This window comes from Rhagoletis pomonella, unplaced genomic scaffold, assembly GCF_013731165.1.
Source record: "Rhagoletis pomonella isolate Grant_MI unplaced genomic scaffold, Rhpom_1.0 Rhpom_scaffold_00003, whole genome shotgun sequence".
Classification (NCBI taxonomy): Eukaryota; Metazoa; Arthropoda; class Insecta; order Diptera; family Tephritidae; genus Rhagoletis; species Rhagoletis pomonella.
The window spans coordinates 23,984,802-24,002,945 of NW_023458557.1; the positions used below are offsets into that span (position 1 = coordinate 23,984,802).

General features: G+C 33.7%; 1 protein-coding gene across 1 annotated transcript in view; it reads left to right on the plus strand.

Moving 5' to 3' along the window:
• Positions 1-541: 541 nt before the first annotated feature.
• Positions 542-18,144, plus strand: part of LOC118735084 (3-hydroxyisobutyryl-CoA hydrolase, mitochondrial) — a 53,857-nt gene continuing 36,254 nt past the window's right edge. The window contains exon 1 of the mRNA XM_036464696.1: positions 542-1,433. Within this exon, the coding sequence (XP_036320589.1) occupies positions 555-1,433 (879 nt within the window). The 5' untranslated portion in view covers positions 542-554. The remainder of the gene's footprint in view (positions 1,434-18,144) is intronic.

The window sequence follows — 18,144 nt, forward strand, 5'->3', positions numbered from 1 at the left end:
CTTGTCTATTGTCTGGCGACCGCTGGTGTAGTGGTTAGCAGTGCGCGCTTCCATTCCGCAGGGCCTGGTTCAACCCAACATCAAAAAATAAAAAAATAAAGAACACAGTTTTGTTTTTTTTCTAACAGCGGTCACTCCTGGGGAGGCAATGGCAAACCTCCGAGTGTATTTCTGCCATGAAAAACAGCTTCTCATAAAAATATAATCGCTGTTCGGAGGCGGCGTAAAACTGTAGCTTCCTCCCCTTTATGTGACAACACCAAGGCGCACGCCACAAATTGGAGGAGAAGCTCGGCCTAACACTAGCAAATGTGCAAGGGCAAATTATTATTATTATTTAACTTATCCAAATATGTAGTTCAATTAAAGGCGAATTTGATAAGGTAGTGTTGGGGCGACAGCTGAATTTTTCGCCGTAAAAAGCATGACATCAAAATGATGTGTTTGTTGTAATTCATACTGTCATTGTGCGTATAATTTGTGAGTGTAATTTTTTACTTATATACTTATATATTTTATTAAATGTACATTGATGGTAAATTTTTTTCTTCAAGATGCATCCAATTCAGCGAATAATTTATGCGTTTGGTCATCGTACCTTTTCCATGCCTATACTTACAAAGAAGCCCTCAAGCGGTTCCATAATGGCATCTTTGATAAATGTGCGCGAAAATTCCTCGTTTGTGCTGGCTCCTGAGTCATCTGATAAGGGTATGATTATTCTGAACCGACCTAACGCTTTAAACGCACTTAATTTAGATATGACAAGAAAAATATATAAACACTTGAAAAAATGTGAATTGTCGAAATTAATGGTAATAATCAAAGGCGCTGGAGGAAAGGCATTTTGTGCCGGTGGCGATGTACGATCCATAGTCGAAGCAGGGCCTACTGAGGAATCTAAGGCTTTTTTCCGAGAAGAATATACATTAAATGCATTAATTGGCAATTACATTATACCGTACATTGCTATTATGGATGGCATTACCATGGGTGGTGGTGTTGGCCTCTCTGTTCATGGGAAATACCGTATTGCAACTGAACGTACACTTCTCGCTATGCCCGAAACCGCTATCGGTCTTTTCCCGGACGTAGGTGGTTCTTATTTCCTGCCGCGGCTACAGGGAAAACTTGGACTCTTCCTTGGGCTGACTGGGTTTAGACTGAAAGGAGATGATGTATTGAAAGCGGGAATAGCAACGCACTATTGTGAGAGTACGAAACTAGGAGATTTACAAAATGATCTGCTTAATTGTAAAGATGCAGATATAGTACCCAATATCCTTGAAAAGTATAACTCACCCTCTAAAAATGATTTCATTCTGAACGCAGTCATGGATAAAATAAATAAATGTTTCACAGCTAATTCTGTTGAGGAAATTGTTGAAAATCTGAAAAGGGATGGAAGCGATTGGTCCAACAAGACTCTTGAGGTAAGTCTTTAAAAACTGAAATTTATGTATGTACATTAAAGTGGTCCAAAAATGTATGTAAAAAAAAATAAGGTCGAATTTTTAATGCCGCCACCCCCTAGGATTGTTATATAGAATTCTTTAAAATCAATATTTTTCGATCGGAAAACTTTACTCATCTTCAGGAGATTCCCAGTAATAATACTCAATTGTTTCTTTAACAATTTTTTCATGGTAACTATATTTTATAGGTCCTCCAAAGCCCTTAGAAAATGCAATGGGGGACCAATAAAAAATCTTAATCATAAAATCATCATAAAAAATGGGTAAATAAACAATTGGATATTAATACTGGAAGTCTCTTGAAGAGACCCACAGTTTTCCGGTCGAAAAATATTGATTTTCAAGAGTTTTATACCATTTCTACGAAAAATCGTTTTTTCTCCATATAAAATACATGGAAAACTTTGAGCGCTTTGAGCACTCCCTAAATATTTTTTGATTTCAAAATAAAAAAATAGGGGTATATTTTTTCGATATAGATCAATCCTAGGGTGTGCCGGCATTAAAACTCCGACTTTATTTTTTTGGACCACTCTGATGCACATTAGGGTGTCCCATAAAATTTCGTTTGAGAAATTTGATACACTTACCATCCAAACTTTTTCGTTTTGAACTAAATAACATATCGAGCCCTAATCGCCAAAAATATGTAAGCGACATTTTTTTCAAAATTTTATTTTTGACGCAGAAATAAATCTACACCTTTTCCAGTTGGATTTTGGAAGGCGTCAATTGGATTTTAGAATAGTCAATTGTATTTTAGAAAGCGTAAATTGGACTTTAGAATAGTCAACTGGATTTTAGAAAGGGCCATATGGATTTTAGAATAGTCAACTGGATTTTAGAAACGATCAATTGGATTTTAGAATAGTCAACTGGATTTTAGAAAGAGTCAATTGGATTTGAGAATTGTCAATTGGATTTGAGAAAGTGTAAATTGGATTTTAGAAAGCGTTAATTGGATTTTTTAATGATTCATACACTATGCTATGCATATGATTATGTAGTTTCAAATATTGCTGAAGTATCAGGTTATAACTACTTTTTATTAAGTTTTAACAATATAATATATATTAAAGTTAAACAACAGGTTACATTTAGGAATATACGATCTGTATGAAGTATAAAAGAAAGCGGATAATGAAGACGTGAGCGGAATATTAAAATTATGTAGAATAATGTATATAAAAAGAATATAGGTGCACAGGAGTGAAATGTAATGTAATAGTAATGAGTAATGTAAATTGGAAGAGCAAGACAATAGTATATGTAACAAAATTCCATGTTTTACATACTTGGAAGAAATAAAATGCCTTTTAAAAAAATTTTATTCACCAGCTCTCATATCTCGTTTGGCTATTGCATCCGCATAGAAAGTAGTACTGTTCGCTTAAAAGTGAATATTTTACATAGAAAAATTTGCATTGACAAATACCGCACATAAGAAAAAACTGGCTACTTCAAAATTTTTGTAGAAAGTTCTAAAATTCACTTTACATTTTCTAAAATCCAATTTACGCTTTCTAAAATCCAGTTGACTATTCTAAAATCCAATTTACGTTTTCTAAAGTCCAGTTGAGTATTCTGAAAGCCAATTTACGCTTTCTAAAATCCAGTTGACTATTCTAAAATCCAATTGACTCTTTCTAACATCCAATTGACTCTTTCTAAAATCCAACTGGAAATGGTGTAGATGCTGTAGAAACATTTATGCTGGCTTAGTCATGTACGACTAGACAGAAACGCTCAGGGGTGTACCTCAACATCCACAAAATCAAAATACCCAAATTCAAAATCCCCAAACACAAAATCTTCATTTTTTGTGTGAAATACAATGAGAAAATTTGGATGTATTTCAGACAGAAAAAGTGAATTTTATATTAGACATTATTTCTCTAATTAAAATTCAAAACAAATTGTATGATGAATTCACAAATATTTATCGCAATAACTTATGAATATATTTTGCATGAATTTACATAAACACAAGCTTCATTGTTCAAGACATTTATGTACATAAACCATAAAAGGAAAATTACAATACTAGAGTTCGCTCTTTGATGCGAAAATGCGAAAGACAAAACTGAGCGCTTTGTTTTGCAAAGTGTAGTTGCTTTGGCTGCGAAATTTCACAAACAGTTCAGCTTAACTGCCGACTGATGTGCGAACAGGGCATGAATCACGTAACTTTGAAACGATAGTCGTTCAAACGATACTGACAAAACGATGTTGTCAAAACACTGATTTATGCATTTGTGTTGCTGTTACTTGTTACTTGTTACTGTTACTGTTACGTGAAGCAAAACTCGAATCGAGTAGACGATATCGCACAAACGATCAAGCAATTTTTGATTTTTATGAAGCAAGACAATCTCGACACGATATCGTTCAGACGATTGTCGTCATACGTGATTCATGCCCAGCACAGCACAACACAGTTCTCTCGCTCTTTGCATTTCAAAGCCTTATTCTGTATCACGAACGATAGGCAACACGAACGATTCGTCTGCAGACGACAACATCGCTAATTGTGATTTTATTACTCTATCGGTCTTCTTCGTCTTGCTTTTCATATATTACGTTGCAATGGTAAGGACACGATATCGAACGGAAAGTATCGATATGATACTCATTTAAAGTATCGCTGTAAAAATATCGGGTACCCATTAATATCGGAATAAAAAGATTCCATATCCCAAATATCGATGCCAAAATAAAAAAAAAAATTCTCAACATTGGTGTCGTATGAAGGCTGCTGTGGTGTAGTGACTAGAAGTGTGCAAACCTCCGAGTGTATTTCTGCCAAGGAAAACAGCTTCTCATAAAAAAATACAATCGCCGTTTAGAGTGGCGTAAGGCACAACACCACGGCCACGCACCAAATCGGAGGAGAAGCTCGGCCAAACACTAACATATTGTGTAAACGCCAATCTATTATTATTTTTACACGTAGAGATGTTGACTTAAAACACCGAGGCCGTGGGTTCAAATCCCGCTACATGCAATCTAAACTATAGTACAAATTTCTCTTCTTTAAAGCCCAATTTATATCGGGAAGAATTGTCAGTCACATGCAGCTTCATTTCGTAAGTCGTGAATTAGGCTAAATTGTACGACTCGACAACATTGGCATTGTCTACTGTCGTGCCGAAATAAGTAAACGACGAAAAGCGTCAGAAACTATACAGTGCTGCCAAGTTTTTCCGTTTTAATACAAATTTTAGGCAATGACGTGAAATTATCGATATGATTCGACCCTCGAAAAACGACTTGCATTCTACACGACTCTCGCAATGAGGGTGATTATCTTATTAATTTGAGTTTTAGACATTCGATACGATACCAGGGTTCTGGTACTCGATTCCAAAACATATCGCTTTAAAACTATCGTGTAAAAAATATTGGTATAGAATGCCAAAAGTATCGATATGGTATCGTATCGTATCGAAATTCGTGTCCCTATGCAATGGTTTCGGTTGCCGCCGGACTAATTTTTTAAGCATTTCTCTGCAGACGAATCGTTCGTGTTGCCTATCGTTCATGATACAGAATAAGGCTGCCAGTCAGGGTTTTAGCTGTGCGTTTGTGCGAAACTTAAAGTGCGAAACGTTGCCATATGTTTGTTTAAAAAGCTGTAGAATATTTCACATTTTTCCACTTTCGCTCAAATGCACACATTTTGCATTAAAGGGTGAACTCTAGTAACATTTCTTTATCGAAATAGTTTTAAGCAAAAGATGAAAGGGGAAAAACAAATTTTAATTGCAAAGTGAATTATTTTGGGATATAGATCTCAAATAAGTTACATATATGCAAGTGCAAATAGCGAAATAATTAGTGATAACGTAACGGTGCAAGTTCTATGTGCATTGTATATATATACACTGCCGAAAGAAAGTATTGGCACAGCAAATTTTTCAAAATATATGCAACAATTTCCATTATAATATTTTTCCGCAAATTGGTTCATTCTACAACAAAAATTATAAAAGTATAATTCCTAAACTTTGTGCAAAACTCCCGAAAATTCAGCAAATTTTCATCAAAATCTTCAACCTTTTAATCAGATTTTTTAGAATTTTTTTGAGTATGCAGTTTGCAGCCGATTAAATTCTAGTAAAAAATTACTCAAAAATCGCGTTGATTTTTGAAATTTTTTTGTTGAAGGAGTTTTGCATTTTTTCCATATAAAGTATTTTCGAAAAAAAATTTCTGTATGGAAGATACTGCGTGAAAATATGTAAATATTATAAAAAATGGATGTATTTATTGTCATAAATTGAAAATATGTATGACGGGTTTTACACGGTGCAAGTCATGGTGAAATTGTACCAGGTGAAGTAATAAGAGCGAGAAGAAGGATTTTGTATTGATTCTGCACTATCTTATTTGAAAATTTGCCTTTTTTTTATAAACCAGCCGATTGACAGAAAATAAATGTTTGCACCAAGTATTGAATTCAATTCTGCTTGCAACTGGAAGAGAGGGGTGAGAAGGGAAGAGTACACATTCGCCTGTACTGTCAAGGCGTTTCAAGTTTCAAGTTTCTTGTTTTGCTTTTTACATTTTCGTTGTTTCCCAAGAACGAAAAACTTGAATTCAAAACAAGTTAAAGTCTCAAGTTCGAGCAGAGCCGAATATTAAATACCCCGCGCAAGTAGATGTGGGCGTGGTTATTGTCCGATTTTGAGATACACATACAGCGAACCAAATAAAAACTGGGACGGGACTTTTTAGTAAGTTTTGGCTATTTTTATACATTTTATTTAACGTTTACTATTTTTTTAAGAAATTATAGCTGGTTAATTAACAAACATGAAATAAATCCAAATTTCAGACTTTGTGCAAAAGTCATGAAAATTTTGCAAAGTTTGACCAAATCCTCTAATGTCTTGATCAGCATCTTTAGACAAAATTTTGGTATTAAGCTTTGTAGCCCATTAAATTTTAGCAAGCAAATTGCAAATTTTAAGTATCTTGGACTTACCGTTGATTTTTGGCAATTTTTTTTATTGACGATGCTCCGCATTTTTTTCATATAAAAAAATTTCCGAACACAAACCGCCAAAAATCAATGGTAAGTCCTAGCATCTACAGCCCAAGCTCTCTCATTTGACACATCATTTTCGAAAATCAAACGAACGGTGCAGATTTCATGACATGGACAAAAAATGCCTTTAGAATTATATATATAGTTTTTTCGGCTTTTCTTATTTCTTTTTCGCTCTGTAACTTTTTAATGAACAAATAAAAAAGTGGTACACGAGGATCATAGTTCAATAGTATATTGTACAATAGAGCACAACACACGTATTTGGCTAAATTTTCCAATTCCAGAAGATGTGCTAATAAAAAATATGTATTTTTACCATTGAGCACGCATCGTAACCTTTTCAAGAAGTTGTTTTTAACTTCTTCTAATGAGAGCACATAAGCCTGCCATGTCTAGATTGATTCCTCTTATGCTCCAGAACACTATAAAAGTTATCCGATAACAGTTTTAGGTACGCATCAGCTACAGTATACAATAAAACCCGCAAGTGTAAGAATTTAAAAAAGGAGTCACGCCTCTTTGACTCTTCATAACTTCTTTTCTATTGCAAGCACTTACATCTAACGTGGTGTTTTCGATTCTCCTCTCCAAATACTACCAGTGAATTATAAACTCAAACATGACCAATCAACGCCCCAATTTTTGCAACGTAAAAAAATAAAATAAATAGGAGTCGCTCATTTATTTATGAAAATTGCCCAATTTTATTTCTAAATTATATGCATATTTGGGTAGAAAATATGTATGGTGGTCCTTTTTTGCATTTACATAATCTACACAATATAAGTAACCTGATTTGTGTTAATTAACAAGCGAAAATTATGTGTCCGAAGAAAAATTGGCGAGTCATGCGAAAGTTCGAACTAATTGAGAATTGCCCATATGTAAAAGCGGCAGACGATGTGTATTTGCTAATACCGGTAAAAATATATCGATAATGTTTACAATATCGCTTATTTTTCTATTATCTTCTCGTTTATCGTGTAATGTATAGTTGAATATATTCTGCTATAAACTAATTTTTGCATTACTATATAATGTTAGATCAAATGTATAAATTTACTATTCGGACTACTTTTCACCTAATTTCAGTATCTATTTTAGAATTAAAATTTATCATGCATTAAATAATGAAACACTTACGTAATTCCTAACTCATTTTCCGACTGGGATGAGTTGCATTCGATTTCGAAAGTGAAATTCATATTATGAACTAGCAACCGTGTCGAAATTATCGTTAAGTATAAAATTTTTTGTCTAACAGAATTTTGCTTTCGATAGTGTGGCGAAGTGTTAGAAAATTGTGAAAAATGTATGATTTCGCATTTGTTTTCTTACTTTTTGGCGGCTAGACAATAATTTTAAAAATTTTGTATTAATTTCATGCAGTTCTAACGTCGTGAATACTAAACACATACCTTGTTTATACCTACGAAGAAACCGCATTAACAAAAAACCGATTTGATTCAACAAATATTTCTTTCTAACGTTTATTCCTCAGTCTTTATAGTGCACTCGATTAAACCGTATTGAAAAGTAAACAAACTTCGTTACTTTCATTCGATATTTATTTAATAATCAATTTACGCGGTGGACCGAAATGGAAACGAGCAGAAATACAAATTTATTAATAATAAATACAATTAAAAACGGGCTGTATAAAGAAGAATAGCCAATTTTGATTTTACGTTAAATGAGTTATTCGTTTATACGGTTTTTTTTAACCGATGTGAGAAATAAAAAAAAGATTTGAAAACAAATTTGAGTCAATACACCTATCGATTTCAGCACGCATTGAAATTTTGTTTATGCATCTGATTTGAACCACACCGAACTGAGTCATAGCGCTTTATGTGTCGGTATAAACAAGGTAACAAGCTCGAAAAGCTGGTTTTACTTGTGAAAGAAAATTCCAATACTCTGTTGGCACGATCTCTGAGAACAAAATCATATACCTTGTTTATACCAACACATAAAGCGCTTTGACCCAGTTCGTTGTGATTCAAAACGGAAGCATAAACCAACTTTCAATACGCTCAAAAATTCGAAAGTGTATTGACTCGAATTTGTTTTCAAATCGCTTTTTTATTTCTCACATCGGTTAGAAAACTGGTATAAACACATCACTCATTTGACGCGAAGTGAAAAAAAGGCTGGTTTTCTTTATACAGCCCGTTTTAAATTTGAATTATTATTATAACAAATTTGAATTCTTGTTCGCTTCCATTACGCTACACCGCGCAAATAAATAATTTAAGAAATATCGAATAAAAATAATAAATTTGGTTTACTTTTGAATACGGTTTCAGCGAGTGGGCCATAACGACAAAGGTATAAATGCTTGAAAGAAATATGTGTTGAGGCAGATCAGCTTTTTGTTAATGCAGGTTCTTGGGTAAGTATAAACAAGGTAATAGAGCTGTTTATAGATTTGGATCACAAATTTTCTTAAATATATGGTATGTCAAAATATATTCGAAAGACTACACTTAAACTCTCTTAAACGTTTTCTGCTCCTGGCCAGTTTTCTAAGCTCTCGTCCTCTGACGAATCGATGAACCAGAACTAATTTTTACGTTTTTATAAACTCGCTTTCTTTTTTATTCCATTTCAATTTGCACAGATTCACATATGTACATATGTATAAGCACTAGGGTGGTCCAAAAACAGCAAAGTCGGAATTGTAATGCTCTCACCCCCTAGGATTGCTCTATATCGAAAAAAGTATACCCCTATTTAGAGGTTGCTCAAAGCGCTCAAAGTTTTCCATGTATTTTTATATGGGAAAAATAAAATGTTTCGTAGAAATGGTTAGAATTGTTGAAAATCAATATTTTTTGATCGGAAAACTCTGGTTCTCTTCAGGATACTTTCAATAATAATACCCAATTGTTTATTTAACCATTTTTTACACCCGAGCGCACTTGTGCACAAGGGTATATTAATTTTGTTCACATAACGGTTGTTTGTAACAGCCAAAACGAATCGAGATAGATATAGACAAATGTATACATAAATGCTCAGCATGAAAAAAGAAATCGATTAAGCCATGTCTGTCTGTCCGTCCGTCTGTCCGACCGTCCGTGTACACGATAACTCGAGAAAAAATTGAGTTATCTCAACGAAATTTGGTGTGTAGGTTTCTCTTAATCCAAGGTAGGGCGGTATTGAAATCGGACTGTAACCACGCCTACTTCCTATATAACGGTAATTTCCAGAAATACGAAAACTGCGATATTTTAGTAACTACTGAAGATAATTCACTCAAAATTGATATTTACAATAATTTTTAGACGAAAAATAAGAATATTATAAAGTTTTGGAAAATGGGCGTAGCCACGCCCACTTATGGTTACATGTGTATATCTTGGTAACCGCTGCACCAATTTCTTCCAAACTTTGCACAGTTGTTGGCCTTGGTACAACATACAAAATCGCCTAAAATTTTAAAAATCGGGCGATAACCACGCCCACATCCCTTATAACGGTAATTTAGAGAAATCAAAATCTTCGATAAATCAGTAAATATTGAAGCTAATTTATTCAAAATTGATGCTTGCAACAATTCTTTACCAAGAAATACGTTTATGTTAAAATTTTGGAAAATTGGTGTGGCACCGCCTACTTAGAACACATATATGTATGTCGGTGACCGTTCTACCTATTTGTACCAAACTCGGTGTGGTTATTGTGCTTGCCACATATAAGCAAAACGTTGAAAATTATTGGAATCGGACTAAAATTACGGCCGCTTTTCATATAACGGTAAGTTTCAGAAATGCTTGAAACTTCAATATTTCGAAATTGAAGGACGCTAATTTACTCAAAATTGATACACCCCGGCTTACCATGTAGCGGTAGCTTTCGGAAAGGTGAAAAAACATATATTTAATACTTGCGCCGGGTATTTAATGTTGGGCTCCGCCCGAACTTAGACTTTCTTACTTGTTAATACTAACGATTTTTTATTTGTCGCCCATAGCATTTTTCGGGGTGTTTGTTGGTTTTTGGCGGACCTATAAATTATAGTTGCAATGAAAAAATGGTTAAATAAACAATTGGGTATTATATCTGCAATAATACCAGAGTTTTTGGTAGAAAAATATTGGTTTTTAGGTATTCTATACCATTTCTACGAAAAGTAGTTTTTCCCTATATATACGGTGACCATCCGTCCTTTATTTTAAAGGGCAGTCCTTTATTTTAACCCCCTGTCCTGTATAACTTTTTTCAAAATAAAGGACGCCTTTTGTCCTTTATTTCTTGAACTGTCCTTTAAATCAGCTCTGCATTTTTGAGAGGTAAATTTTTAAACACAGAATATGAAAAATAAAAATGTCTCTTATAAAATATTTTGAAAACCTTCGTCAGCTTGTTTCGCACCCCACTTACGGGCTTTTATTTAATCGGTAATCTTTGTACAATCTATAAAGCACAGGGAAAGTTGTGCTCAGGAACGTGTTGCACGCTGAGTTTCCAGTTCCACTGAAGGAGAAAAATAAACCCCCTATCGCTCAGTGGCTCAAAACTGGCATTTAGTGTTCGTAATTCACTGCAGCCTTCATTTTTTTCACTTAATTTGATCATTTTTTTATGAAAGCTTATAATAATTGCAAGAGACCAGTTGAGCCTGATTTGTGAATTTTTATTTGGTTATATTAAATTTTTTAGTGAAAAATGCAGAAAAAGTGGCAATTTAAAAAAAATGTATTCTCCTGTTCCAGTTAATAAATATTGCATAACAAAGACTAGTTGAAAACAATTGTATGGTTCTCCCACAACGAAAGAATTAGAAACAAAAAAAAAAATGTTATAAAAAAATGTTCACCAAAATATTTTTTTTTAGTAAAAATTGGTTGAAAAATGAAGACTCCGGTGAATTATGAACATTAAATTCCAATTTTGAACCACTGTGTCCTGGCTTCGCCGTGCAGTATGAATTACGGTAAACGCATTTTGGCAGCAAAGGATGGCGAAGTCCTGGAAAATGATTTGGTTTCATTTTTCGGAATCGGTTAATTAACTGGTAAATATCTGATTTAAATTACAATATGGGTAAGGTACTTTTATCATACAAGTTGTATGTACGTATTCCCAACTCATTTTGAAAAAAATGTCCTTTATTTTACGTTGGTTAATATGGTCACCGTACCTATATAAAATACATGGACAACTTTGGGCGCTTTGAGCGACCTCTAAATATTTTGTGATTTAAAAATAAAAAAATGAGGGTATACTTTTTTTCGGTATTGAACGATCCTAGGGGGTGAGAGCATAAAAATTCCGACTTTACTTTACTTTTTCACATACATTTTTGGACCACCCTGATTAGCACACTATTTAGTTTGCTCGATTTGTAAACAAAGCTTCTCAGCGGTAAAAAATATACTATTGTGAACAACCTAAACAAGCGAAATTCACAATAGCCAAATACCAAATGAAAACTCGTTCGATCAGCACCTTCGACCACAGTCGAAGATCGAATGCAATAATAGGGGCCTACAATTTCCCACTGGGTAAATTTGGTGAGCCTGTTTACCGGAAAAGTTAAGTAAAATTCGATCAAATAATGGAATTATTCTGGAATGTTATGGTATATTACTGTTTTTTGGGTCGAGGAATTCATTTTTGATTTTAAGACTTACGCTAGGTGGCGCTGACGTACAATTTTTGCTATTTTCTATGGTTTTTCATCGAAAAATAGTATTTTTACTATTTATCCATTTTTTATTCCTGTTTCATTGTAAAAGTTAAGTAGCATTTACATGAGGCGATTTTGTAAACGATTCAACATCGCCTGAATAGTTGAAGGCGATTTTATTGCTTTCTAGAAAATGGAAACACAGTTTACACAGGCGACGTAGTGGAAAAGGATGTTGAATCGCTTAGAAAATCGCATCATGTAAATGTTGATTTATGCTGGATGATGTTACAAAGATTATTTAATTATTTTTGTTAATAAATAAAATTATAGTTTAAAAAACTAAAACCTCCCTATTATAATTGCCATTCGTACTGTCATCAGGTATGAAACTTGAGAATAGAAATCGCTGCATCTTTTAGGCGCATCAATATTACATAGTTACATCCCGAGCTAATAAAAGGAAGGTAATAAAAATATAGTAATACTAGTAATAATCTTTATTCATGCATATTTCTTTATTCTAAAAACCACATGCATTCCTTTTGGTTGTTAACTTTAACTTGGTATTTCGGCAAGATCGTACTCTACTCAATACGCCATGTGTTAAGCAATCCTCTTGCTAGGGTCTGACCTTGAGACTTATTTATTATTATTGCGAACGCTACAATAATTTTGAATTGGCGACGTTTAAATACAAAAGCAAGTGTTGATTCACTGGGCTGTTAAATTATATGGGATAGTATAATTCGAATCGCATTTTTAAAATCCATTAACTAACCTTTTGTATGTACATATTTAGGTTATGGATTAGCATCACAACTGCTCTAACTTTTAGTATCAAGTCATGAGGTGCAACTCCCCTACTTCTACTTGCTCCTGTGGATATTCGGAGACGACAGTAGATATCGACGCCATATCTACTCCGGACAACATATTAACCATTTCTTTATTAACTATCGTACAGTGCTTATTTTGTGGACTCGCAATTGATCGATCCTTCAAGTGGTTTCGATTAATTACACCAGGCTGAGGTTCAAATACCCAATCGGCTAAATCTCGCAAAAATAATCTCTTCTGGCTCTAATCTTAATTTTTGAGTCTGGCGAAAGTTCTCGCCCTTCTATATCCCGCAAGAGAAAACTGAAATAACCAGATTCTCTGAAACGCATATTTATCGAGAGTTTAAAATACTTTACCGTTCCCTCATTTCGCCCGCCAGGATTTTTTTAAGTTTTCCAACATTATAAAACTATACAAAATTGAAAATAAAGAAATGAAATTGTGCAAAATTGGTGAAAATGAGAAAATGAATGATTTTAAAAATCTTTCCCTGCAAATATGTATATCGATATCGGTTCTCAAATCTGAAATGTTTGTGCAAAGTTTCAGATCCAGATCCTTAATTTGAAAGTAAATTGTCTCTGTACGATTATATATAGATATATATATAGATTTATAATACAAATAGAACCATATTTGCCTCAGAAAAAACATCGAAATAAACCATGTAAGATTTATATGGGTATCTGTACAGAGGCAAAAGCAACATTTTTGTTTTGCAGATCTTCCGCTGCATCATATGAAACAAAAACAGGGACGAAAACGAATAAATGAAACATAAAAATGCTCAAATCAAAATAAAGCGACAGCGCAGCAGCGATATTGTTGTTGACACTGTGTATCAGTGTTGCCAGAACTTTTTGGACGAACCGGCTAAATTGGCAAATAAAACCGGCTAAAATGTTTCAACTAAATTTCACATGTTTTATTTAAATAAATCACGAGTAAAAAGACTATTTCTTGGAGAGAAGTTATAAATTCGAGCCGGAAAAAATTTTTCCAGCAAGAATTTGCAATTAGGAAAAACATATGATTGTGGCACATGGTTGGATTTTTTGTCGACGATAATTTGAATAAACAAGTTCGTTAAATTTAAAAATTTACAAACTGGAGCGATTTTAAAATGAAAAATGTAAGTCAATACTTGTTTACTTAATTAATTTAGTTAATTCCAATGCTTTGAAAGGTACTCGGAAAAAAACTGTATTCTTAAGAAATTGAAACGTATGTTGAAGAAAGTCGGACTGACAAGATATATACACGTAGATCCTGTTTTTTGCTCCTCTGAAAGAATTTTAAAAATTCTATAAAAATTTAAAAATTCGATAAGAATTTGCGTTCGTACAGAAAATTGCAAGTTTCTCTACATGAGAGAGAATTTGGGAGCATTTTCTCTTACTATCTGATATTTTGACTGATAATTCTCGCTGGATTTTCAACGAACAAAGCTATTGTCTTCCCTACAAGGCCTTTTCGGACTGACCGATTCTCAATACACTCAAATAGAAACCAATACACATAAAAAACGCTGTGAAAATTTCCCTTCAATTTTAAGGCAGTAAAACAACGACCTTAAGTTAACATCAACCGAGGCCATATGTTGACAAGGGATGCAAAATCACAGTTACACAAAAGAACTGGTCAGATTTTTCAGAAATCCCTTCAATTCTGATGTAAAATATGATGCCACTAGACTGCATATCTCCCATTTAGATGACCGGTCATATGACCGGCAGATGTCTCGTAGGATTCCCAGAGAGTTTTGCTTTGTATAGAAATTTGTGCTCTTTTATTTTAATTTTGACTCACTTCAGTGTTGGTTCCTTTAATTCAAGTTGGCATTCGGTTTTTGGAATTTAAATAAGTTCTCAGCAAAAAAGTTTGTTTAAAAAAATACATACATATGTGTACATAGTGCTTGAAAATATAAATTTTTCCCTTACCTTAAACCTTTGGGAGTGGGCAAAAATTGTGTTTTTTAATTTAGGCAGAATTGAATATGCGCTATATGGGAAGACAATATCTACATGTAATATTTATTCTGTTTGTTGGCACTATATCCAAACACAAACGCATCTTAAGTGTCTTAACAGGGAAACAATTTCTTATTTTCTAAGTTTGCGAATAAAACTTCACACTTAAAATTAAGACATTTATAACAAACATTTTATGAAGAGAAACCCTTCTTCGTTTAAAATAATTTCATACAACCCTGCGTGACATGAAAAATTTCTCCACGATAAGGCTAGTATCCATTTCTAACAAATTTTGGGTCGCCTAGTCAAAAATGGAAACATATATACATATTTAAAATTTAAGAAAACAAGGCAACTAGCGAAATCGGCTAATTTTTTTGTGCAAAACGGCTAACAAATCGGCTTCTGGCTAAATCGACATTTCTCCGGCAGTTTGCTATCGCAACCGGCTAAATCTAGCCAGAAAACGGCTAAAATCGCAACACTGCTGTGTATGAATATACAGAGCCAACGGGAACATTTTCTTTGCAGATCTTCCGCTGTATCGCTGCCTACATGCACACGAACGTAGCAATGCTTTGAACGATATGAAACAAAAACAGAAACGAAAGGGAATAAATGGAACAATTTTTCATTCTCTTATGTCCCGCTGAGACGCTGCCTCTCGAAATGAACGTAGCAATGCTTTGCTCAATGTAAAAATTTGTAAATCTTTCGACGCAAAAATTTCGAAAATGGTTTAATGAATCTTAAATCTGCAAATTTGTGCAAAGTTTCAGATCGAGCACTTTAATTTGATGTATAATTTACCTCTGTACGACCTTTAGATCGCTGGGAATAAGCGCCTTATTTGAGATTAATATATAGATTACAGAAGTATTTATGTTAAATTTGTATGAGAACAGCTATTTTTATAACAAAATGAGTTTTTTATTTATCTTTAAAAAAAATATGCTATGAAAGTAGAGCTCTCGATTTTGTTCGCACATTTTCAAACAGCCCGGGTATATGAGCAGCGAGTACTCGCACACGTGTTCAATGCTCATTACTCGAAAATTTTCGAGCATGAGCTCTAGCAATTCGAGTTTTTTCGAGTAATTTGAGCAATTGTTTTTTTATTATATTGACATTTTTGGTAGGAACTTTTTAAAATTTTCAAATTATTGATATATAATGCAGAGATTGTTACATTGGTATTTAATAATATAATTTATTTAACATGAATTGGAAAGCAGCTGCTGACAAATGCAATTTACAAATTTTCTTTTGTTTATGAAATTGTTTAAAAACTCGAAAATTTTGAACAAACATTTGAGCAGTTGAGCAATGAACGAGTTTCGAGCGAGTATCGAGCTACTCGCATTGCTCGATACCCGGGTATCTAGAGCTCTATATGAAAGTACAAAAAAGCGAAATAATGATGAAAAATTAGATGAAGTTAAAAAACTACGGTTTCGCCTTTCTGGTACCTGTAAATTTACATCGGCACTCTCAGTATGAATTCTCATATAAGAAGTACCAGGATGTGCATTTTTGTGTACTTCTGGTTCATAGCAAGCTCTACACATTTCTTTAGGTACCCAATTTACTTTTTATATGAAAGGCATTCCAAAATTTTGCTCATACCATTCTTTCACACGGTCGCCTGTACCAGGCAGACTGCTCCCTATGTTAAATTTTCCACAAACATAACAATAATGTCGCAAATCTTGCAAACAGTTATTCATTTTTATTTATTTCACAATATACATAATAAAGGTCTGCATCGGAATTCAGTTTGCTTCATTGTGAAGTTTTCTTCAAATATTTAAACTACTCATACCAAAAGGGTATGGAAGAAAGAGAAGTGAAGTTATTGAGCGCTGTATACATAAAAAAAGTACTCAAATTATGTTCCGAAAAAAGAGGAACATAAATCTGCAGTACCATGCTGTCAAACTTCCACAAAAGAGATGTTCCTTCCCAAGTATTTTTTGAGTATTTTTGGAAGTTTTCGTTAAATGCTACATAATGTTAGAGCTGACTCTTATGTTAAATAACAAACATCGAGAAACAATGAAGGGCGCTCCGAATATTTAGCCAACAGCATATTTTTAAAGAAAGTGGACTCATGTTATACAAAGAACCAATTTTTAATTTTACAATACGATATTTTCATTTCCCAATACCAGGCGCTCATACATATGAAGTAGCAAGCTTTCCATACCCATAGATTTGTTTGTATCACTTTTTAATTCGTTTGTAGAATCCTTTGAAATTCACAAAGTAGATTTTTGGAAATTTAAAAATTTATACAAAACAAATTTCAGCTTAGAAATAGCAAACTAGTTACTTCACATGCATGAGCGCCTGGTATTGTGAAATGAAAATATTGATTTGACAATAAAAACTGGTCATAAAGAGAGGTCGCGGGATGGACACACATTTTTGGCTATTTAAAAAATTTACGTAATATGTACATATGTATGTACATAAATCATCGATTAAGTGATGGAAGCTGCTACCATTCGATGGTTGTTATGTATGAACATATGTATATATGTAAGATTCGAACTTTTTTGCAAACATTGAAGCGTCCGGCGAGAAATGTCGGCATCTGTGCTTTTTAAATATAAAACAACTAGCAGACCCGGCGAACTTTGTCCCGCCCAAAATTTTTATATATTTTATTGAAACTTTTTGGTCCAACAATTCACGTTTACGATTTCCATTGGCACATTCGTCTGCTAAGATTATGGTTTGGTGGTCATTTGCCGCTTTAAATAACCTAAGGAAAGTGTTATATCCGTGAAGGAGTTCTTCAAATTCTCCAGTTGTGTGGCATTTCATAGCACGGTTATTCGCAAAGCGAAATAAATTTTTTCCTCTTCGTTAAAATCCGTACAACCATTTAGGAGGATTTCACTCACAAACACACCTACAGAAGAATTAAAAAATACATTCAAAGATAGCTAAAGGTCGGTACGTTTGCAGGCTTCACACCCCTTTTTCAAATAGCCAAATTGTCTCCATGAGTATGGGCTTGATTTCAACTACATACATATCTCCATACGAAGTTCCAGTACTGTACCATGAATACTTTCAGAGATATGCAGTATAAAAATTCGATTTATATGGGAGGTGCCACGCCCCCCTTTCCAACAGCTGCCCTCTTTC